The 23,018-nt window shown below is 64.2% G+C and overlaps 5 protein-coding genes across 5 annotated transcripts; 3 read left to right on the top strand and 2 right to left on the bottom strand.

Annotated features, from left to right (window-relative positions):
- Positions 1 to 4: 4 nt before the first annotated feature.
- Positions 5 to 1,580, bottom strand: CHLRE_10g448400v5 (uncharacterized protein). The gene is made up of 4 exons (XM_001698259.2): positions 1,403 to 1,580; positions 1,259 to 1,316; positions 1,036 to 1,140; positions 5 to 789 (listed from the first exon to the last, which is right to left on the bottom strand). Exons 1-4 carry the CDS (start codon positions 1,543 to 1,545, stop codon positions 460 to 462), a joined length of 636 nt encoding a protein of 211 aa, XP_001698311.1. The 5' UTR covers positions 1,546 to 1,580; the 3' UTR covers positions 5 to 459.
- A 100-nt stretch (positions 1,581 to 1,680) lies between these two features.
- CHLRE_10g448350v5 (uncharacterized protein) lies at positions 1,681 to 5,526 on the top strand. Its single transcript, XM_043066921.1, has 9 exons — positions 1,681 to 1,807; positions 2,051 to 2,150; positions 2,224 to 2,361; positions 2,682 to 2,958; positions 3,250 to 3,385; positions 3,498 to 3,659; positions 3,882 to 3,992; positions 4,160 to 4,300; positions 4,518 to 5,526. Exons 1-9 carry the CDS (start codon positions 1,712 to 1,714, stop codon positions 4,575 to 4,577), a joined length of 1,221 nt encoding a protein of 406 aa, XP_042920318.1. The 5' UTR covers positions 1,681 to 1,711; the 3' UTR covers positions 4,578 to 5,526.
- A 64-nt stretch (positions 5,527 to 5,590) lies between these two features.
- On the top strand, positions 5,591 to 11,626 carry CHLRE_10g448300v5 (uncharacterized protein). The gene is made up of 8 exons (XM_043066920.1): positions 5,591 to 5,805; positions 5,909 to 6,014; positions 6,273 to 6,487; positions 6,653 to 6,738; positions 6,928 to 7,120; positions 7,359 to 7,753; positions 8,257 to 9,910; positions 10,212 to 11,626. Exons 1-8 carry the CDS (start codon positions 5,788 to 5,790, stop codon positions 10,806 to 10,808), a joined length of 3,264 nt encoding a protein of 1,087 aa, XP_042920317.1. The 5' UTR covers positions 5,591 to 5,787; the 3' UTR covers positions 10,809 to 11,626.
- Positions 11,627 to 11,628: 2 nt separating this feature from the next.
- On the bottom strand, positions 11,629 to 17,470 carry CHLRE_10g448250v5 (uncharacterized protein). Its single transcript, XM_043066919.1, has 7 exons — positions 17,164 to 17,470; positions 16,409 to 16,850; positions 16,056 to 16,239; positions 15,262 to 15,364; positions 14,893 to 15,034; positions 14,551 to 14,678; positions 11,629 to 14,280 (listed from the first exon to the last, which is right to left on the bottom strand). The coding sequence occupies exons 1-7, from the start codon at positions 17,285 to 17,287 to the stop codon at positions 13,100 to 13,102; spliced, it is 2,304 nt and encodes a 767-aa protein (XP_042920316.1). The 5' UTR covers positions 17,288 to 17,470; the 3' UTR covers positions 11,629 to 13,099.
- Positions 17,471 to 17,570: 100 nt separating this feature from the next.
- On the top strand, positions 17,571 to 22,976 carry CHLRE_10g448200v5 (uncharacterized protein). Its single transcript, XM_043066918.1, has 12 exons — positions 17,571 to 18,004; positions 18,236 to 18,365; positions 18,427 to 18,485; positions 18,705 to 18,730; positions 18,935 to 19,037; positions 19,198 to 19,242; positions 19,392 to 19,688; positions 19,861 to 20,406; positions 20,705 to 20,826; positions 20,993 to 21,044; positions 21,279 to 22,072; positions 22,220 to 22,976. Exons 1-12 carry the CDS (start codon positions 18,002 to 18,004, stop codon positions 22,791 to 22,793), a joined length of 2,751 nt encoding a protein of 916 aa, XP_042920315.1. The 5' UTR covers positions 17,571 to 18,001; the 3' UTR covers positions 22,794 to 22,976.
- The last annotated feature ends 42 nt before the right edge of the window (positions 22,977 to 23,018 follow it).

Raw genomic sequence — 23,018 nt, 5'->3', positions numbered from 1 at the left:
GAATGGGCCATTCTTTCTCATTACATAACTTGAAGGGCACAGCCAGCGCTGCTGCTCCCACGGCTCAGTTCATCAGGGCGCACGCACGGACCCTACGGTACTCTTGAACCCGCTCGCCACCTGAGTGCGAGCGTGAAGCTTGCGCAGACGCAGGCGGGCTTGTAATAGCAAGTAACTTTGAGCAAATATGCCTATTTGCTGGCGCCACACTTGTCTGCAGCGCCCACACACAGTATGACGGCCCCCGCAAAGAATGCTGCCGCTTTCGTCACGCGTTCTCACACTCGTGTGAGGTCAGTCGGGTCTGCTGTACGGCAACTTGTTGGGAGTGCCACTGTACCCCATACCTGGGCCTCTACATTACATCAGCCATTGCACTGGACCGCACCACAACCGTCATCATTGGCCGCTGACCCACAAAATGTCGTGCGTGCCAACCCGTGTGCCCAGCTCAGCAGCCTACTTGGTCACCACCGCTGCCTCTGCCGCCAACCCGTCAGCCAGGACTGGGGCCGAGTCCGCTGCCCCGGCCGCCCCCAACGCAGGGGAGCCAGGAGCGCCCTGCACCTCCTCCAGCCGTTCAGGGGGCACCGCTACCGCCGTGCTGCTCCCTTCCGCTCCATTGCCACTGCTGTTGCTGCTTTCCACCGCCTTGGCCTTGCTGCTGGCACTGCCCGCGCCGCGCTTGATGAGGACCCCGTCCAGCAAGACATGAAAGGCCGCAGTTTCCGCAGCAACTGTAAGGGCTCCAGCTGGCCCCACAAAACCGAAGCCCAGCCAGAGGGATCCCTGCGACGCAGCCACGGCACCAATTTGTCAAGTCATGTGTCCATCCAGAAAATACCGGTACTCCGAAGCAGCTATCCGCACCCAGCACCTAAGTAACCGCGTGCGTGGCGGCGGGTGATCAAGCCTTGCGTCACCGAAGTGCGGAGGACTGCGAACGCTGAGCGCGTCCGCGGAGAGCTGCTGGAGGCATTGGTCGTAGCTGCGTGCGTGTGTCATGTCGCGTCTTTTGCGCTTTCCGCAACTTACCAGGCAAATGATGAGGCCCGCCAGCCCTTTGCGGACTTCGTTCACTTTGCGACATGAAGGGCTGCTGATGAACATCATTGTGCGGGGGATGGCCGGGGAGAGGCCCTGCACCCAGCGAGAACAGTCGTGAACAGGGCGCCTGGTGAACGCGCACGTGAGGTGTGAAGAGGTGTGGTCCTGCACAAACCCTAATTCCAGTGACTCGCGTGGCGCCCAAACTCACCAGTACCAGAGATATAACGCAAGCGATGCCTAAGCTGGTAAACATGTCTGGGCGCCACCTGCGCCCAGGCAATAGAGTGTTTTCATTCCCACCAACCGCTCGTGCTCATCTGCAGCGCAGGCGCTCAAATGTGCAGGTGCGCACCTTTCACCAGAAGCCACGACCAGTGCTGCTGCCACTGCTGCCGCAGCAGACGCCAATGCCCAGCGCTGGTCCCCCGATAGTCCAAAAGCGACAGGGCCTTCCAGCGCAGAAGCCGCCGCGGGCTGAGTTGCCGTGGCCGGCATAATGAGGTTGTTGAAGTCTTTGTTTATTATGAAATGTACTCTCACACAGCAAGGAAAAGTTTCCATCGCGATCGAAACTTCGGTCAATCTTCTTAGGTTTCCGCGTGCTAAGCCTAGCATTGCAGCAAGTAACGCAATGACATGGATATAGAAGCGACATAAAAACATGGCGTCTGGCGTTTGGCCTTTCTTCTTCGCGCTGTGTCTCACCGCTGGTGTCGCGGTTGCGCTCCTTTACCCGCATACTCTAGACCAAATACAGGTTTGTTGAAGCGCATTGGTCGATCGTCATCAAATGCGACCGAGTGGGGCTGCGGACCTGCCCCGGCGGTCTGCACGCCGACGCACTTGTGATGCTGATAGAACCAGCATGAGCATGGCTAGGTATTATTATGAACTAAATACCTACGACCTGCGGGGTCACACGCGCTCAGCGCTGGGGCCGAGCTCCCGCCTAAAACGTCTCGACACGTACACCTTGCACCACCCTTACACACCGCTGCAGCTTGACGCGAACTTGACGCTGGGCCTGGCCTGCTTCTTCCTGGGCCTCAGCTGCAACGCTGCCAAGCTTGTAGACCTGTTCGGCACGCCCCTGGGGCTAGGTGAGCATGGTTTGCAAGGTCCTGGCAGCCAACAGACCGTCTTCACCCTCATGCGCCGTTCTCCTGGCCGCAGGGAACCTAGCTTTCAGCTCTTTTAATGGGACCTTCGTGTGGCCAGCGCTGGGCCTTGCGGCAACAGCATTGGCGGTGCAGTCGGGGCTGCCGTTTGCGGTGGCGGTGGGGCTGGCACTGTTAGCCGCGTGCCCTGTGGGTAAGCTGCCAGGGGCGCGAAGGTGTGGGTGCACCTGCAGCATGGCGTTGCGGCGTTGCGGCAGGGCTGCACCTGTACGCAGTCCAGTGCAAGGGCTGCTGCCGTGGCTTTGGCGGCGCACAGGCAGCACACCCTCGCGGGACTAAACATTGAGGGCGGGCGGAGGGGCAACAGCTTTCCACCTCGGCCACTGCAACCGCAAACCAAACGGACGAACAGCACTTGCAGCATACGCAAACATCCACGCAGCTCACTGACGTACTGTCAGCTGCCTATCCCTGGAGTCCCTGACCATCCAGCCTGGTTGCGTACCTACACAGGCGGCCCGTCCAACGCGGTCAACGTCCACAACGCCGGCGGCTCGCTGGAGGCCTCGGTGCTGCTGTGCGCCGTGTTCACGCCGGCAGCGCTGATCACCTTCCCCTACGCCTTCCACCACTTTGTGCTCTTCCTGCTGGACCAGCCGCTGGTGGACGACGCCAGCCGGGGCGCCGACGCCGCGGCCGCGGCCGCTGAGGCCGAGCTGCGCGCGCACCTGAAGGCGGCGGCAGGGGCGGTGGGCGGCACGGTGACGCCGGCCGTCATGGCGGCAATCCGGTGGGTGGGCTTAGGCAAGGCTTAGATGATTGAGTGAATGGGTGGCTGGAGGAGAGGCATGCAAGACACGGACACGACCAGGGGCTTGCAAGAATGGGCCTGGGATTCATCACGTGCTTGTGTGTACACGTTGTGGCAGATTGCATTGGTTACAAGAGGGACTGCTGACGCGGTTCACGAGCCAGTGACGTGGAGAACGAAAACCCTGCTCTGGACCCCAGGGGCGTGCCGCCTGCAACGCCGTCTGCCTACTCTAACAGTTTCAGTGTTATGTGGCGGCCTGCTGTGCAGGAACCATGCGCTGCTCTCCGCCGCGTTGCCCATCGCCCTGGGGGTGGCGCTGTCTGCCACGGTGCTGCCGCAGCGCCTGGCCGCACAGGCAAATCGGTTCGGACCCATGGCGGCGGCGAGCATGATTGTGCTCACAGTAAGGCGGAGGATGAGCAGGAGGAAGATCGGGTTGGGATGCTGCAGGGTAGGGCGGTGGTCAGGGCGTCGCGTAAGCGAAACACGTGACCCAAATGTGTTTTACCTAACAGTGCGTGCCCAAGACCGCGGCCAACGCGGCTGCGGTGGCGGCCGCCGGCCCTGAGGTGGTGGGCTGGGTGGCGGCGCTGCACGTGGTCGCACTCGTGCTGGGCTATCTTATTCCCGCGGGGGTGGGCTCGCCCGCCCGCACCTGCCGCACCTCGGCCTTCCAGGTGGGCCGGCCACTTGGGGCCACTGGGGGTCAGTTCTATGGGTTGTGCGCTGCGGTGTTGACTCCTGGCATTTCAGATTCGTACCCGGCTGAGGGGCTTGGGAGGGGCCAGCATGTATTGTTGCGAACACCGTGGTGCCAAAGTGCTTGGCTGCATCACCTTGTGCTGCACGGACAGTTCTCAGCTTGCCTGCGACGCCACTGACATGTTTGCCACCGGCAGACGTCCATGCGCAACCCGGCCCTGGGCCTGATGCTGGCGGCGGCACTCTTCGGCGCCACGCCGCACTTCCCACTGGTGGCGGCGCCGTGCATCATCAGCATATTCATTCAGGTGCGCCGGGCGCCCGGCATTGCAGCGTCGTCCCATAGAACGGGGCTGGCATGCCGCGTCCGTGGACCCACCTGCCGAAGCCTTATGACCATTGACTTGCGTGGTGAGCTGCACTTTCGCCTCCTGCGCGCAATGCTGTGACATGCCTTATTGTTCCGCGGCGTCAGAACACGTTGGGCGCCTGGAGCGCGCTGGCCGCTGGACTGCGGGCGAACCTGGGCTCGCCGGAGCGCCTTGCGTCGGAGCAGGGCACGCCGCTGAGCCCGCGCGCGCTCCAAACGCAGTCCAAGGAGTCCATACTTAAGCAGGTGTGTGGGCGCTGAAAGTGGGGTGCTGAGCGGCGCCAGTGCTGACTGCCTCAGTCCAGCGGGAATCAGCCCAGAGTCTCAGACTGTGACAAAGGAACGGCGTGGTTGAGGCGCGTCGGTGTCGTGCATAAGCAACCGCCAAGCGGAGCGTGGTTGTCTCGCCTCTGCCCATTAGCCCAGTGCAAACGTCGGACATTCCCTTCTGCGCTCCTTGCAGCCTACCGTCCGGAGGTTGTCCAACCCGCCGACGTTCAAGGACTATGATAAAGAGGATTGACTGCCGCATGCGGCTGCTGGCATCCCTGGATTGCCTGCTGCACCGTGGCACAAGGCGGGGGTTTAGGGTTTAGGGTTGGCATGTTGAACACTTTCAGCATCACCACCTTGCGCTTTGTATACTAGTGACCCATCATGGCCCGGCCGACATGCGCATGAAGGAGGGCATTGTGGTGTCACTGGGCTGCCCGTTCGATCTGGACTAAGGGCGGCATCGCGATGTCACTGGGCCGCCCGTTTGGTCTAAACTTGAGGGCGGCATCATGCCCATCAGCAACGTGCGCGAACAAGTCGGACGGCAGGGTGGTAGGGAGGCGGGGCGCCAGGGAGGCGGGGCGGCAGGGTTGTGGGGTTGCGTGTGCGGCTGCTTCTTTACGAGGTTTTGCATCAACCTGTGCTGCAGCGCGGCTTGAGGTGGTGGGCATTGCGGTTTGACATTGTTCCATACACATTCTTGAGTGCATGTGTAGCAGAACTTGCGATAAGTATCTTAGTACGGTATTGTGTGGTAGACATACCAGTTGTGCTGACTGGAGGCTGACGCACATGGGGGAGGTGGGGTCTCCGCCACCCGGGACGTGGCATACGTACTGTTAAGGGGAAGAAGTCAAGGTTGCAGATATGGTCCAAGATTTGAGGGGTATCCCAGCGTCCGTATATGCCCTGGTCCTGAGTCCAGGTGTTTCTTGCTTGTCACAGGGAGGGCTTTAGCACGCGCCACCGGGTGACTGGGTGGCTCACCCGCTAGTACCCCTGGTTGGCAACAGATGTTTGGGCACGCGCGCCAAACTGGTCTGATGACACCGCTTGAAGGGGCATGTAAGGGTGTCATGGAGGTGATATGTGACCACATTGTGCTTGGTCTAATGTGGGCGTGGGTGGCTACTGGCCTGGTCGTCGACCAGGTCGCAGCGCAGCCGGGCGTGCTGCGGTGGTGTCATGCTGCGGATGCGCCCTCGCGCCGCGCCCTCGCAGCCCTGAGCAAAGTCACAATATCTCTGCAGCTTTTCTCTTACACAGAATCCGGCCCCAAATGAAACAAGCAGCAGAGTCTGTATCGGTGCGGGCCACACATCACCTGGCGCGCCACGGTTGATTCCGCCCAGCTACCAGTCTAAGGACGCGTAACAAGTATGCTTTGATACATAGGCTAAACACCAGGCAGCGGTTTGTGGGCGTGAGGCGCTCGCGCTTGAATTGACAAGGGCGCAATGGAGGACGCGGAAGATGTAAGCTTTGTGGCTGCAGGATAGTAATTGATCAAAACCTGCATCGAGCGCGCGGTGTGCCGTGGCGGGGCCGTGACGGCATTTGAAATGGTGTTCTCCGCAGGAACGCGCCAACGCGCTCGTAGCGGCAGTCTCAAAGCTGTATCCTCGTTTGGAGCTGGAATGCGAAACGAAGGAGGGAAAATGGCAGCGGGCGGCCGTTCTTGGCGGTGAGCAGCCGCGGGCGGGCAGTCAGGGCGCGGAAGGTCGCTGAAGGTCGCTGGTTCCCCTCACCTCCTGCGTTACGCGATACCTCCAAGCGGCTTTGCAGCAAGCTACGATACCAGCTGGGGGGAAACCTGGGGCTTGCGTTTGTGGGGCGTGGCGCTGCGCCGCCGTGTCGCGTGTCAGCAAAGGCTGCGCAAGCGCGAAGCCCCACTGGTGTGCGAAGCCCCGGCGCCGTTGACCCGCCCGCCTACTGTGTGCAGGCCATGAGGACTCGACTGAGTCCATCAATGTGCAGCTGGAGGATGGACAGGTCAAGCTGCTGGGCGAGTGGGTCATGGAGGAGTGCATGGGGGAGGCAGAGCCGCCAGAGGACGAGGGGCCGGATGAGCGGGACGTGCGCTTGCGGCGGGAGCGCAAGGTGGTCATGAAGAAGACGCGCGTGGTGCGGTACGGCGGAGAGCGAGTGGAGCCGCCGGTGAGCAGGGGTTAGAAGCCAGGCACACCCATGGCTGCTAAGAAGCTGCTGCGCAATCCGACTTGGGGCTGCTCTGACAGGGCCAGGCAGGCACAGACGCTTGTCGTGTGTGGTTGGCCGACGAGTCACTGATGCGCTACGCCGCTACCGCCACTGCACGTACAGAAAGCGCTGGGGGAATGGCTGCGCGAGCTGCACGAGCAGTGGAACGTAACACAGCTGAAGGAGGGCACCAAGGTCATGGTGTACTGGTGGGTGCGCGCAGCCGCTGTGCTCTGATCTGCACATGTGGTCTGCACATGCGCTTTGTACTCACCAGGCGGTTCTAAATCTAGCAGCAGCGGCAGCAGCAACAGCACACGTATAACCACGCCGTACGCCCTATTGTCTTCTACGCTGCTCGTTCACATGCCGCTGTGTGGCGTTGACGCTGGCGACAGGTATGACCAGGGTCCTGACGAGCGGGCGGAGCAGGCGGAGAAGGACCGCAAAGCGATGGCGCGGGGCCAGCGGCCCGGCCGCGGGCACACCTGGTGGCCGGTGTCCTACTCATCCGATCCCCGCTACAAGGAGTATGGCATCTGGTACATGGCGCGCGTGAAGTGCTACAATACCGCCAAGCGCACGCTCACGGTGCGGGAGCCGGGGGCGCGAGGCATACAGGGGCCGCACGCGGCTACAGGCAGGAAAGGAGGGAGTGGGGTCCGGGGCTGTGCGGTGCGGCAAGTCGCACGTGCTGCTTGCTTGGGCAGAAGGAGGAGGGGGCGGCGCGGGCTATCGGCGCGATACGGCGGCGGCGGCGGTGGCGGCAGCTGTGTGCCTTGGATGCGCGCCTCCCAACCCCGCGGACTGCAAATTCGATGGGCTGCAGGTGTGCTATGATGCGGACGACCAAGAGCCGGAGCTGCTGCTGCCGCTCAACTTCGTGCACTTCGGCAGCAAGCCCCCCGAGGTGGGTAGCTACGCGCAAGCGCTGCCGCCGCCCTGGCAGCCACCCGGTGCCGCGGCACCCGCCCCGGGCGCTGCGGCGGGGCGTTCCGCAGCCGCAGTGGGAGCAGGCGCAGCGGGGACGAAGCAGGCGGCAGTCGCCGGCAGCGCGAGCGCTGTGAAGGCCGATGCCAAGGCCGCGGCGGCTGCAGGGCCGGCGGCCACGGCCGCCGCCGGCGGGGGCTCCGCGCCACCCAAGGCCAAGGCGGCCCCGGTGGCGAAGCGGCCGGCGGTTGACCTGCTGGACGACTTTGAGGAGAAGCTGGAGAACCTGCCCATGTGAGTGTGGGCAGGGTGGGGGGGTTGTAAATACCAGCCCAAACTAAACCAAAACCAACGAAAACGAGCGGAGCACAGGCAGAGGCGTTAGTTGCAAGCGATAATACTTATGGGATGTGGGCCGAGGCGTCGTGGAGCAGCAGGGCGAGCGGCGCCGGCGATAAATGTTGCCGCCCGGGCTCGGTGGCGGGTGCCATCGTGGGGGGCCAATGCGCCAGTAAGAGCATTGCATCCAGGCCTACGTGGTCGGGCGAGACAGGGAGCGTTTCAACCGGACAACGGGTGGGAATGTGCAGGGTGGGCAACTTGGTAGGATGGCGGCTGTTCGAAACTGCATTCCGCACGTGTGGCGGCTGACAACGGGTCCGGCAAGTGATTGTGCGGCGGGATGTACAGCGGGCGCAGTTGGGGTCCGCGTGGGGAGTACCGTGCCACTCCCACTGACTGCCATCAACGAGTTTATGTCGCTGGCTAACTGCTCCATGTGGCTGCCCGCCGGACAGTGCAAAGCGGTTCAAGCCTGCCCAGCCCGTGGCCAAGCCTGTTGCAGCAGCGGCCGGCGGTCCGGCAGGTGGCAGCGGCGGCGGCGCGGGCGCCAGTGCCAAAGCGCCGCAGGCTGTGGCTGCGGTGAAGGAACCCATGGCTGCAGCAACGGAGGAGGCGAAGGACCACGGAGCGGCTAAGGTGAAGCCCCTGCATCCCATCCAGCAGCCGCAACAACTGCTGAAGGCGCCCAAGCCCAGCGCTGCGGCGGCCCCACCCCCGCGGAGTGATACCCAGGCTGCTCCTGCAATCCGTGACGAGCAACAAGGGCCACGCCAGCCGTCTTTGCAGCGCCAGCCCTCCGCAAAGGCCAACAACAACGCCGGAGCCGGCTCCGTATTGCCGCTCATCCGCACCGGCAGTGGTACAGCTGCCGGTACAGCACCGGCGGCTGCAGCGCCTGCCGCATCCAAGCCGCAGAAAGCCGGCAACACGTCCTCAGCTAAGCCGCCCTTGCAGTCCGGGGCAGCAACAGGGGCTGGGACCGGCAGCCGGACGGACGCGGCCCCAGCAGCTGGCATTGCGGCGAAGTCGGGCGCGGATCTGGAAGCAGGGCCACTCAAGAAGAAGCCGAGGCCCTCCGGTGCGGACGGGTCTGGTCCCAGCCAGGCAGCAGCAGCGGCAGCAGGCATTGACGACGCACGCAGGGGCGTGGCGGCGCCTCAAGCCAAGGCGGCTGTTGGCAGCAGCGCCAAGGCGGCGCAGCCGGCGGAGCAGGCCGCAAGGCCCAGGGCATCGTTGCCACTGCCGGGAGCTGTGCCCGCCGAGAAGCGCGAGGGTGCAGCTGCTGGTGCTGCCGGCGAGGCCCAGAAGGCGAACAAACCTGCTGAGGCTGCACAGCCGCCAAAGGCGCCACGCGCGAGCGATCCAGGGCCTTCACGGTCCACCAAGGAAAAGGCAAAGAAGGACGCAGCACCTTCAGGCGCACAAAAAGAGCGGTCGGCGGATGCGCCCGCCCGCCCTTTGGCGACAACGGCGCCAAGGCCACTGCCGGGCGCGGCAAAGGGCGCAGCTGGCCGCGAGCCGTCTGCTGCAGCTGCAGCCGCGCCGGCAGTACCGTCGCCCGCCCCGGCACCGGCATTAGCAGCGGCAACGACTGCGGTTGGTCCGTTGGCCGTGGTCGCCGCTGCCCCACACCTTGATTTGGCGCTGCCATCGAACGGCCCCACCAACCGTGTGGCTTGGCCGGGCACGGGCCAGACGTCGCCGGAGCAGATTGCGATGTGGATGTCGCGGCCGGCGGCCTTTCCGCTGCGCGTCCCGCGCTGCCATCACCACGTGATGGCGCTGGAGGCCAAGGCCGCATCGTTGGCGTCGCAGGCCGCTGCTGGCGGCGGCGCCGCCGCAGGCGCTGCAGGCGCCGCAGGGCCTTCCGGTGTAGCAGCGGCGCCGACGCCCGGCCCGGCGGCCACTGCAGCGACGGCCACAGAATGGCGCACGGGCGCGAGCGCGGCGGGGGCGGCGCCGGCGGGGACAGGGCCGGCGGCTGAGGAGGTGGCGAGCGTGGGCAGCACGATTGCGGACAGCGACGAGGGCGAGGATGATGCACAGGGTGGCGTGGCACTGCCGCCGCCGCCGCCAGCTACGGGCGGCAGAAGTGCGGTTAACAAAGCGGTGAGAGCCTGTTCCAGGGCTTGAGGCTGCTGGGTGTTCGGCTCACAGGGGTAGCACCGCAATGGCATTGCGAGCCGCGGCCAGCTGGGGTTAGCCACTTTCCAGACTCGACATTATCTGGGCGGGGGAAGCCGTTCATGGAGAACAGATTGATCAAATCACAAGTTTACAGTGCCGAGGGGGGGGGCTGTGGGCTTCATCGCTGTTCGGACATGAAGTGATAGCGTGGTGAGCTTCCCTCGCTTGTTTTTATGCATAGGGCTTGTCCTGAAACCTGCATGTCTTCCACTCCTCCCCGCAGGCACCAGATGTGGCAGCAGCCACCGCAGCTGGGCCCTCCGCGCCGCCCCGCGTAAAGCCCGTTGGCAACATGCCAAGCGGCCAGCGGGTGTCAATGCCGGCCGCCGGGGCCAAGCCAGCCGTCAAAGCCGGAGCCGCGCGAAGCGCACCGGGCGCACCTGCTGCAGGCGGCGGCGGTGGCGGCGGCGGCCGCTCCAAGGGCCTGGAGGCGACGCTGTCGGCGCTCCACGAAAACACGAACGAGCTGGACAACGTGGTGGAGGCCATGATGCTGCAGCCCTCACCTGCTACAGCCGGCGACGGGGCTGTAGCTGCGGCCGCTGCCGCCGCTGCCGCCGCTGCTGCTCCTGCTACTGCCAGCGGTGCTGGCGCGTCGTTGGCGCCAGGCGCGGCTGGGCTGCAGGGCGAGGCTGCCTACCTGTTTGAGGACGACGCTCCCGAGTTTGCGGCGGGGCTTGACAAGGGCGCGTACCGGGTGGTGATGCCCTCGCGCAAGCATGCGGCACAGATGCAGGCGGCAGGCCAGCGCTGGGCGGCGGCGCATGCCGGAGGCCGCGCGGGCGGCTCTGGTGCTGGTGCTGGCAGCGCTGGGCGTTGAGCCGTCGATGGTTGGTAGCGCGCGTGCGGCATTAGAAGTGGGTTCACGAGGGCGGCGGGTGCAGGCACTGTACTGGTGTACGGTATACGCTGTGGCACGAGCCCCAGATACTGGCTTACGGCTCGGTTGTGCCTCGACGAGAAAGGTGGCCCTCCCTTGCAAGGGGAAAAGTGGGCTGCACCCCCACACGCGGACACTGTGTTGGGGTGTCGCACAAATGTCGTTGTATCCGGTGTGTTCTTACTCGTAGCTGGTACGCTACAGTTCCCAATAGTGCAGTGCAGTGGTGGTAGAGGGTGTTGCCATCCGTGTGCGATGGGACCGTGTTTAGGAAGGTTTGTGAAGTGGCGGACCGCACACGCGTGCCACTTCTTTGTTTCCTGCTGCAAACTTGATTCACGGGTGTTGGCTGTGCGTCTCTGGGCATTGTGCATCAGCCTCGCCTACACCCGCGCTGCATGCTGTTGTGGCTAATCTTGATAAGGTCTGAACACAATTTAGTCAAGATTCCGGAAGGCAGGCTCATTCGGGCGCCTCGCTAGCTCTGAAGCCCGGGCGCATCTGTTCTAGGCTCAAGCTCAACACATTGTTCGCGTGTGGGGACGCCGCGTTGGCCAGAGCCACGGATGGCCCTTATACACCATGGGGGCATGTCGCACCCGTGGAGGGCACTGTAAGGTCTGGGACTGGTGCTTCCCTTCCAAGCTGGGTCCACACATCAAACTGACTGAGGCGGAAACCACGGGCGAAACCCTGCTGAAACAAACGAATGCCCCGGCCTAGTCAGGGCGCATGGGCCTCTCGTGGCATTACGAACATGCATGCAAGGTTCTTACAATGGCAGTACAATGACACACGCCGCGCACGACTGTTGTCCAACGGTACCCTCCGATGCCTCACGATGCTTGTGGACTCTTCACGCGTCGTCCCTACACCAGCCCCAACGACCTCTAGCGCGGATCCTGCGCAGGGCTCGCCGCTGCAATTTGACACCACAGTTTCAACGAGCGCAGACACAAATAAAAGGGGAAATCAAACGATATGGCGCCACGCGCAATCTGCGTGCGACTGAGTGTCAGAGTAAACGACCTAAATGCGACCCAGAATAAATTTCACCTGGAGCGCTATGCGGCGTGACACAGGCTTCAAGGGCCCATCCCAAAATGACCAACAATCACATGCTCAGGCCCTCCCCCTCCTCCATGGCAACATGAGTGCAGGGAACACAGGCCCGGACAGCGCCGAACGGCACCACCCAGTTCGTCAACAACAACCCCCGAACAAGTACGGGGACGAGGGGCCTGCGGAGTTGAGCTGGCTGTGGGACGTTAGCTAGTCGACATATATTGATGGATGGATTGGTGTGTGGACTGGTGTCCGCTCTCGACTTCGGCGCTCCAAGGCAGCTCACAACAGGACAGACACATCAGCCAAACCGACAACACGCGCATGTAACAGCGTTCGCTGCGCCAACTTTTGACACACACACGTGTTGGGCGTGACTTGCACGTGCACGTGCACTTGCCACACGGTGACCACGTGCGGTGACCATCACATGCAACATTTCAAACTTTAGGAGGTAACCGAGCCAAGCTATCATGACACGCATACGACCGATGAGAAGGCAGCACCAGCCAAATCCTTCTCTGCAGTGCGGCCGCGTCGGGGTCAGCGCAGCCTGCCTGCTACTGAGGGCAGAGGGCCACGGCACCATCACCTGTGCCCGTTGCCCACGGGCTCAGCGCGCCGCTAGTAGCTATACATAGTGTGCGGTACTCCACCCTTCGAATTGCAGCCAGCCCATCCAGATCAAGATTGCTTACGACAGTGCCCAATTGCGGAGCGCGCTGTACACAATTGCATACCGACGCAACCGTGGGCAAACCGAAATGTCTCCCCATTCCGCTCGTCATGCCGACGCACGTGCGAGGTAGGCTGGGGTGCCACGTCGCGCGCCAACGTCGCGCGGCCGTTGTAGTATCACGCCTGACATTAAAACAATCGAACGTACCGCTATACATAAGCCCGTCGCCACAACACATCTACGCCTGGCATACAGCGCATTCAGGAAGCAATGGCTGCCCTCCTTCTCAACCTCGTTACAAGCCCAATACCGTTATGCATACCCACACCATACCCATAACCCCAGTCACGCAAACTCAAGCCCGGTTGTGTAAGCAATGCTCGTAAGCGCGCTCCACTAGTTCCCCGCCGTTACGCAGCACGGCAGGAAGCGCAGCCGGCTGTGGGAGAGTCTGGCGCGTAGCTGCAACCAACTCCCGAGCTAGGCATTAAGCGTCACGCCTGCTGCCCGCACCACCTCCCCCGCCCGGGGTAAATGAATCCGTGCACGAGGAAGACAACGTGCACGACACCGAGGACGTGTCCACACCCGATGGAGGTGTTGACGGGCCTGCAGCACCGCTGCCACCTGCGCCAGCAGCCTCCGGCGCATCGCTGGGAGTGTCATCACCCGTCGTCTCTGAGCCCCCGCTCCCACCCCCGCTCCCGCAAGTGTCCGTGCCGCTTTCCTGCCGTCTTACTCCTCCAGAGCGGTCCTCCGCCGAAGCTGCGCCTGCAGCCTCCGCAGCCGAGGCCAGGCCCGCTGCCGCCGGCTCTGGCTCCGCCGGCGCGCCAGCCACACGAGACCCGAGGCATACCTCAAAGCCGTCGGGCTGCAAGATGACTGCATCGGGCGGCCGCGCCGCGTCGGCCGCCTGTCGAATTCCCTCCTCCCGCGCCTTGGCGCGCGCCGCCGCTTCCGCGGCCTCCCCGTTGCTTATTGCCTCAGCAATGATACGCGCGGCCGCCCCTGAGTTCGACCCCACGCTGGCACCGCCTCGCAGGTTGCTGCCGCTGGGTTCCGCCTGCGCTGCCGTCCCAGCGGCACCTGACGACGACGCCTCAGCGCCAGCGGCACCCTCAGGCTCCTCCATCGCAGGCAGGGCTGCGGGCGAAGCAGCCCCCTCGCTGCGTGGCTGCGTGCCTTCGTCACCGGCTCCCCGCCGTGCCGCGCTCATCTCCACGTCGCTCGTGCCTGCCTGGTGCTGCCGCTGCAGCTCAGCTACCTGGCCGGCCGGGTCGCTGCCGCCCGTGCCACCAGCGCCGTCAGGCCGCATCTCCTCAACCCCCGGCAGCTGCAGAGCCCACTTGCAGGTGCCGTCCGCTTCAAACTCCACCACATACAGCGGCACAGAGGCCGCCGTCGCGCCCGCGCCGCGCCTGCGGTGAGACCGGGCACGCCGACTCCGCGTACGCGTGCTGCCGGTGCCCATCCCGCCCCCGGCGGCGTTCCCGCCGGCCGCGGCATCGCCACTGCCACCGCCTGAACTGCCGCGGTGGCTGCGGCTGGCAGGGGTAGCGGAGAGACGCACCGAGCGGTAGGTTCGGCCGTGGGTGCAGTCGCGGACGCGCCGGATCACGAGGACAATGGCACACAAGCCCATCACCGACGCGAAGCCAGCAAGCACGCCTGTGAGCCACCGCAATATCAGGCGGGGTACAGGGGTTAGTGATTGCACGTGCGTACACATAGTGGCGCAAGCAAGTCCCCACACAGGTTAACGCCGCATACCCATTGCATCAGAAACGACCCCGCCGCAACATGCATACCATAACCGAAGCCCTTCACTTGCGCTTCCCATTGTGGGCACCTATTGGTCCGCTTCGGCCTCGGGCGCACCCTGGAATGTACCCCTCGCCGCCCGTCCGCCCGTCCGCCCGCCCGCCCGCCCGGCCGCACCCTGGAATATGCCGTGCAGGTTGCCCAAGTCCAAATCGCACTCGTCGGGGCGGCAGCGCGTGTTCACGTGGCTGCCGGCCGTCAGCCCTGACGTGAGGTTGTCAAACATGTCTGTGGTGCCGCACAGCCTGGGGGGAAGGAGCGGGCAGATGTGGGGGAGGAGGCGCACCGGTGGGCAAGGCGCAGCGTGCATACAGAACCGGTGCATATGGAAGCACCAGAGCGGCGACTGCTTGCTGTCCCGCCAGGCCTTGCCGTGAGTATTGCTGCGCTGCACCACCGTTGCGCTCTACCACCGCTGCGCTGTGCGCCCGCCCCTCAGGCTTTACGACAACGCCTCACCTACACACGCTGCGCACGTCGAGCCACAGCAGCGAGCCAAGGGCCGCCCAGGCCGAGGGCAGGTAGCCGCTGAGGGCGCCGTTGCCGGCGACGCTGAGCCACGTGAGACTGGTCAGTGCCGCCATGCCGGATGGCAGCGTGCCTAGCGGCGGAGCAGCACGTGAAGGCAGGGAGACAGCAGGCAGCGCGATTGAGCATGGCGGCTTGCGGTACATCAGACACATCAAGCCTAGCACCCAGGCGCCCGGGAAACGCCCGAAGTTTCCTATCTGCCTTCCCGGGAATCTGCTATTGTCTACCCTTGCCTACTCGGCTGACCCAAACGCATTACTTTTGGCCCATAGATAGCGTCTGCACGCGGCGGCTCACCCTTGATGTTGTTCTGGCTCAGGTCCAGTACTGTCAATCCGGGCAGGTCGCTCCAGTCCATAGGCAAGACGTTGCTGAGGCCAGTGTAACTCATGTTCAGGATCTGCGGTTGCGGTTGCGAGTGGGGTCAATAGACAGGTGGAGCGGGAGCGCTGACGTGCGTGCTTTGTGCCTTGGGCGTGCAGGGCTCGCGCCCACGGCGGCGCCGCCCGATACTCCAACCCCCGTTCATGTTGGCCCATGTTGGCCAAATGAGCTGCAGCGGCACCATGTGCCATATGCCACAAACCGACATACGCTGCACTAGCCGCTCCGCCCAAACACCCTACCCACTCGGCAAGCCACCAGACCTCAAACGCAGACCTAGACATCCACCCCCACCGCACCCATCCACCCCCACCGCACCCATCCACCCCCACCGCACCCATCCACCCCCACCGCACCCATCACCCCCCACCGCACCCATCCACCCCCACCGCACCCATCCACCCCCACCGCACCCATCCACCCCACCGCACCCATCCACCCCCCACCGCACCCATCCACCCCCACCGCACCCATCCACCCCCCACCACACCCATCCACCCCCCACCGCACCCATCCACCCCCCACCGCACCCATCCACCCCCCACCGCACCCATCCACCCCCCCACCGCACCCATCCACCCCCCCCACCGCACCCATCCAACCCCCACCGCACCCATCCACCCCCCACCACACCCATCCACCCCCACCGCACCCATCCAACCCCCACCGCACCCATCCACCCCCCACGACATCCCCCCCCACCGCACCTGCAGGCTGGTCCACGGCGTCTGCCAGGTACTGAGCGGCAGTCCGCCCGTCAGCCCGTTGTTGCCGGACAGGTCTAGGGCGGCCAGCGCCGCCAGCCCTGGCGTGGAGGCGGGCAGCGAGCCGCGCAGCCGCGGCAGCGAGCACGCGCCGCTGTTCCGTGACGCACCGCCGCAGCTCAGGTTCCTGCAGCACCACCGCATATGCGCCGTGTAAACGTATCTGCTTTTGTTGCAAGCAGGCAGCCGGTGCAACGGGAGCCCCAACCGCGCCACTGCCCAGCCCTGCTTTACACGCCGCCTCTCCCCAGACTGTTGCTGTCCCTGTTTCACACAGCAGCTGATACAATACTCACACGGCCACAATGCGCCAGTTGTTGCAGGAGAGCCACGCCCAGGCGCAGGGCGGCGGCCCGCCGGGGTAGGCGCCCCCAGGCACCGCCAGCGCCGCCGCTGGCGCAGCTACGCCGCCGCCGCCCGGCTGCAGCAGTCGCCGCGCCACGTCATGGAGGCGCCGGTTGCGGCGCGACGGCCCCCCACTAGAATTCATTGAGCTGCTAGTGGCATTGGCGGAGGGCGAGGCCACGGACCATTGTGGCCCGCAAGCTCCCTTCGCAGTCCACGCCGCCGCCGTGTCCGCGTCGGCTTCGGGCCCGTTCCAGGCCGCCCACGCCGCCAAATTGTCGGCAGTTGGCGTGCAGGGGTCCGTGCCAGGTGGCATGAGAGGGCGCACCACAGTCGCGTTGGCAGCCGCATCCGGCCCCAGCAGCGACAGGAGCAACGCTCGCGCCGCATCGACTGCAGGTGTCACACGGAAGTTGTGAACAGGCGCGGAGCTCGGTACGTTACGGACACGCCACGGCACCACGCCTTCTGTTACGCCAAGCTTTCATGCAACAGTGGCAACAGCGCGCACCACTGCCCTTACGGCTTCGAGAGCGGCCACGATGTGCTGTCATGCCAAGTTAACGTTCATAACCCAGTAACGTTGCGCGTACGCTACCAAGTTCTGACTTTTTGAGCACTAAGTTAAAGTCCAACAGCTAGCCCCACCCAGAGGCGAGCGGCTCAGAAGTCGCGACGAGGTCTCTGCCGAGGTCTCGCAGCTTACCGTCATCAGGTAGCGTTGCTTGAGTGCTTCGGGCAATGCCCGTTGGAGGTGGGGCCTGGCTGCTCCGGGCGAGCACAGAGCTGGTGCCCCAAGATGCGAGCAGGAAAAGCAACACTCTGTCCATTCTTGTGTACGTTTACGATATGGTGCTCTTCATTGTAGCTTGTAAAGTCGGCAATGTCAGCTGGCCCGGTGCCTTTACGTGCAGACCAGTTCACTGGGGCTTGTGGCTTCGTCGTCGTCGGTGTTGTGTTGCAGAGTGCGATGGATACGCGCGGGCATACTTTATTAATCGTAGCGCTTTACGAAAGGTTTGCGAGTGCAACAGAGCTGCTCATCAATCCTATTCAATTGAGGCCTCGCGGCCATAACCGGGACTCCGCGAGCCCCTGTCATGCAGCGGTTTCACTCAGTAGCGGTTTCAGCAAAAGACGGCGTTGGCTCAGCAAACCTCTTGCTTTTCTGTGTCAGACGGTTTTCAAGTTGCGGTCGCCCTTTTCCCCCGGGAAAGGCCAGACGCATCGCCTGCTTTGGTCGGCTCAAGATGGCTGGTTGATGACTACCATCGAGTCCGAAGGCGCTTTTGCTGAGGCTTGGGGACACCGATGTGCACAGCGTGTCGAGCGGCCCTACGTGTTCTAGGCCAACAAAGCGTCCGTAATGACAATTCGCGTGGGGAGAAGGGCGTGGGGGAAGGGGAAAGGTGAGTGGCGGCAGGAGCGCTGCTGGAGAGGTGAGGCCGACGCACACATGCAAGCATCGGCGTGGACGAGTTGGCGACGGAATCGCGTGATGTAGCTAACAAGGTGCCCAAAGCGGCCGAAGCGGCTGCGGAGTGATGGTGAGTTCATGCGTGGGGCCTGGGCACCCGTGTCTCTTCCTTTCCAGCTGCCCCGCGCAGGTGCCCGGGCCCGGCCCCGGCGACACGTCTCTCATTTACGCCGATTGCATTTGGATCCCTCCTCTCTCGGCACGCCACATATATACTCGTTGGTTGCATGTTGATCTACTTCAGCTGTCACGCTTTAAACAAAGCGTTACCTCCTGATCCAGCATGTTGCGTGTCTTGCAGCGATGGCGTCCATGTTGGAGCTCGAAACCGGAGTTTCCCATCCTGTTCCTGGGCCTGGATGCCGCTGGCAAATCGACGGTCCTGTATGGGCTCAAGCTCGGTGAAGTTGTAACCACCGTGCCCACAATCGGTGAGGTGCATTGGTACGAGTGTCCGACTCTCTCTGGTGTAACACCAACTGCATGGTTCAGGCTTCAATCTGGAAACCATCGAGCGCAACGGCCTCAAAATTAACTGCTGGGATGTAGGGGTGAGTTAGCGGCAGCGGCATGTGTATGGGGTTGGACGGTGGTTGCGGGGGTTGGTTTACGGTTCGCGCCGGTCCTGTCGTGCGGTCCATAGCTAGTGGATAGCTGGAACGACTACCCCTTCGCCACGCACCCGCTACTGAGCTCTAGGTAACTGACACGAGGGCCGAAGAAGCCACACACAATTGCTGCACACCATCCCTGACCCTTCCTGAACGCAGGGCTGCGACAAGATACGTCCCCTGTGGTGCGTAAGCCCGGCCGATGTACTAGGCGGAGCCGTGGCAGCCTGGCCGTGCCTGGTCGCCCTAGGCTTAGTAGGCACAGCAAACGCAACCGCGCAACTACGGCATCGCGCCAAACTGGCTGCGCCATGAGCACCACCCGCCACCCCCACCCACCCACGCACCCGCGTGCCACCTCCTCCCTCTCCGCACCCCCTTCCTGGCAGGCGCCACTTCACGGAGGGCTGTGTGGCCGTGGTGTTCGTGGTGGATTCAAACGACCGCGAGCGACTGGCAGCCGCACGCCAGGAGCTGCAGGACGTGCTGAGGGTAGGCTGTTTGGGGCGGGGCCGGGTCCAGAACCCGAATTGCGGTTGGATTCCAGGCTTGGGTTTGGGTTGATTGGGGTTTGGGGTTGCGGTTGGACTGGGCGCGTGCGTTGCGGTCGCACTGCTCTGCTGAGATTGGATGCCGTGGCTCGCTTGTGCAGGATGTGGCGAGCGGCGTGCCAGTGCTGGTGCTGGCTAACAAACAGGTGGGTACTGCTGAGACGCTGTCCCTCGCTGTTGGCTGCTGGGCCGGAACGCCAGGTTGCAAGTCCACGTGCAGGTAGCAGCCAAGCACCCGTCATCCAGGACATATAGCCGCCGTTACGCAGTTTGCTGCCTGCTGTTGCCTGTGCAGGACCTGCCCAACGCGCTTCCTGCCGCGGAGGTGGCCCGACTCATGTGGCTGGCACCGCCGCAGCCGCCATTGCAGCAACAGCAGCGGCACCCAACCCCGGAGCATGCAGTCCTCACGGCCCATGTCTCGATCGCTTCTCCTGCACCTAGCGGCGAGGGCAGCTGCAATGACGGCGGCGGCAGCGGTGCAGATGCTGCTGCCGCAGCCGGCCCGGCGCCGAGCCCCAGAATGAGCGAGGAAGAGCGGTGTTTCCGGGACCTCATGTCGCGTCACGCAGTGCATGTGCAGCCCACATGCGTAAGTGGTGCACGCAAGCGCGTGCAGGTACATGCGCGTATGGTCGCAAGGGTGCTCAGGGAATGTCATGTCGACCGCCGCACGTGCACCGCAGCTGAGTCCACCCACGTCAACACTACTCGTTCCCGATGTCATTACTCTGGCTTACGCAAGCCTTTCTACCTACACGCAGGCTCTGAGGCTGTTCGGCGTGCTTGAGGGGTTCGACTGGCTCGCGAGTGCTCTGGACCACGCCCGACAGCAGGACAGCGGCAGTGGCGGCGCCGCCGCAAATGTCAACGGCAGCAGCAATGCCGGCAGCTCGCTGGGGCTGCTGCGGGCGGTGATGCCAGCTGGCTGGCGCAGCCGTAGGCAGGCCCGTCAGCGGCAGCAGGCCCGGCAGCTACCGGAGCAGCATCAGCAGCAGCAGCAGCAGCGGTCTGTGATACACAGATGGGCAGCAGGTGCCATGCGTGGCGCAGCTGGCGGGAGCCATCCTTACGGGGCGTCAACCGGCGCAGCCACCGCCACCAAGAGCACCAGCAGCGGCGGTGCTGGTGCTGGCGGCGGCGGCGGCGGCCCGGTGCTGCCCAGTGCTGAGGAGCGGCTGAGCGGCTGGCTGGCGGAGCCGGTGGCGGCGGGCGACAGCGACGATGCCTTCCTTGCGGCACTGGAGGCGTGTGAGCCGGGGGTGCGCTGGGACCACTTTGCGCACCTGCGCTTGGCCTGGCTTTATCTGGTGGGTGGCTGGCTGGGTGGGTGGCTGCTGGGTGGGTGGGTGGCTGGCTGGCTGGCTGGGTGGATGGGTGGGTTGGTGGGTGGGTCGGTGGGTGCGCGTGTACAGGCGCGGAGGGAGCTGAGTTGGTTAGACAGCGGGACGTGTATGGGTTGTGGCAGTACGGTACAATGGCATTGAGATAGAGTGGCAGGCCGCGCAAGCTGATGGCGCTGCTGGTTGTGGCATATGCTGCACCTGTGTGTGTACGGCACGTGGCTGTCGTACACAACCTGCCGCTGCCCACGCCTCCCGCCCCCAGGTGCGCTACGGCCGGAGCCAGGGCGCGGCGCGCATCTTCCAGGCCGTGCAGCGCTACATTCAGCACGGCGTGGCCGGCGGCGGCGGCGGCCGCACTTTCCACACCACCATGACATTCTTCTGGTGCGCAGGGATCGTGTGTCCTTCTGTGCTCAGTTTGCGTGGGCAAGGCTGGGCAGTTTGCAGATTATTTGCGGAGATGCGCTGGGTCCCGCGGGCTAACGCAGCTTTGACCCACGTCACGCATGCTCGTGCAGGCTAAACTTTGTGCCTACTTGCCTGGCTGCAGGATGCACATGGTGCACTACGCACTGGCCAGCAGCCAACTGCACACTCCCATGGTGAGACGCCCCGCGCGTGCCTTGCTCGCCAGCTTGGAACCAACGCCTTGGTGGCCCTACCCAACATGACCACACACTTCCCCTTGAATTGCTGAGCAATGCTTTTCTTTTGTCCTCAAAACACTAAGGCCACACCTCCCTCGCGCTGTGTTGTGGGCTGGCTAGCCTTGGTTTGGAATACCGTAGCACCGAGCTGCCTTTTTACCTGCTTCTCCCTCTCCATGTGTGTTGCAGGTGCGCACCTCGTTCCGCGCCTTCCTGATTGCCAACCCGTACCTGGCCGACAGCGGCCTCTTCCTGCGCCACTACAGCCGCGCCCGCATGCTGCACGACCCCGCCGCCCGCACCGCCCTACTGCTGCCCGACCTGCAGCCGCTGCCCTCGCTGGTGACCGACGTGGAGGCCAGGAAGCGGGAGCAGGCGCGGGAGAAGAGGGTGGCGGTGGTGGCAGGAGCAGCAGCAGCAGCGGTTGTTGGCACGCCCCGGCTGCTGGCGCGGGCAGCGGGCGTGGCGTCAGGCTGGGGGGCGCGCGGCGACCGCAGCAGTGGCGGTGGCAGCGTCTCCCTCAGACGTGAGGAGGACGGCGTGCTGAGCGCCGCGTACCGGCGTAGTAGCACCAGCAGCGGCAGCACCAGCAACAGTACGCGCAGCGGCGGCCGCCTCCGCAGCGATGGCGGGCAGAGGGCTGCGGCGGGAGCTGCTCGCGGATTTCACCACCGCCTACCGGCCGCAGCCGCAGCAGCTGCTCGGGATGAGGACCTGCTAGCCGCAGTGCTGCAGCACCTCCCCGGGCGCGCTGCTGCTACTGCCACCTCCGGCGGTCTGGGTCAGGCGCTTCCCAGCAGCGGGCTCCGCCAACAAGCCCAAGGCGGAAGCCAGGTTGCTGTGGGCCTGCGCCACAACTTTGAGGGGCGCGGAGATGGCGGTGTGGGTCATACGAGCAGTGGCAGCCCATCGCCGTCGCTGCTGACCGGGTGGGGCAGTGACACGCTGCCGCGAGTTGCATACGCCGCCATTCGGCACCACGGGTAAGCAACTGATCTAAAGCGCATTTCTGGGCATGACGTGGTGGATGGGCTGGTGGGTGGAGGAGACATGGGTTTCCTCTGCATCTCTGACCGTAGGTGGGCTGAAGTTGTGTGTCTTGGCAACTCTCTCTGCTTCCCGCTACACAGGTATGCGCGTGCCTCGGAGCTGTTGCAGGCGGCAGCCGCGGCTGCGGCCACTACACGCGGCCAGGCGTCAACCGAGGAGAGCAGTGCCCGCGGCACTCTGGAGTCCCCGCCTGCTCTAGCGGAAGCAGCTGCAGCAGCGAGCGCGGAAACCCGTCCACACGTAAAGCGCGCTGGTGATCTGGGCTCATTACTGGGCATGGATGTATCGCAATTGCAAGAGGTCGTCCGGGATGTGGCACGGGGCATAGCGGCGCGCCTGCCGACGGCTCCGGAACCCGCTCCATCTGCTGCTGGCAAGAGTGCGCGCGCTCGGATCTCTGTGGACGTGGGTGACGGGAAGCCAAGGGTAGGTGGTGGTTCAAAGCAAGGCGACTGCAGCGACGACGAGGAGGAGGAGGGGGAGTGGCTGAGTGTGGGCGACCACGAGGCATGGGGTGTCGTTACCGCATTGAACGACAAAGCGTTGCGCGTGGATGGGGAGGACGCGGAGCTTGAGAAGATGTTGGGGTCCGACCGCGTGCCACTCATGCGCGCAGCATTGCCGCAGTACCGGCTGCTGTTCACGTCGGGATAGTGCCATGGCGGGGAGCCGGGCGTGGACCAGCGGTGTAGGCGGTAAGGCGGCGGGGGTCCCGACGGCAAAAGGGGGGAAAGAGCGATGGCCCACGCAAATTTGGATCCAAAGTCGTTGTCCACGCAAGCAACTGCTGTTCGAGCCTTCGAGGCGGGCGCATTGTTGAGGTGGGCGGATATAGTTTTTAACTTGCATCGAAAATCCGTTTGGGCTCTTACTCTGACA

The sequence above is a fragment of the Chlamydomonas reinhardtii genome, chromosome 10 (genome assembly GCF_000002595.2).
Source record: "Chlamydomonas reinhardtii strain CC-503 cw92 mt+ chromosome 10, whole genome shotgun sequence".
Classification (NCBI taxonomy): domain Eukaryota; kingdom Viridiplantae; phylum Chlorophyta; class Chlorophyceae; order Chlamydomonadales; family Chlamydomonadaceae; genus Chlamydomonas; species Chlamydomonas reinhardtii.
The sequence above is the reverse complement of the archived record's forward strand: the minus strand, read 5'-3'. Positions and strand labels throughout refer to the sequence as shown.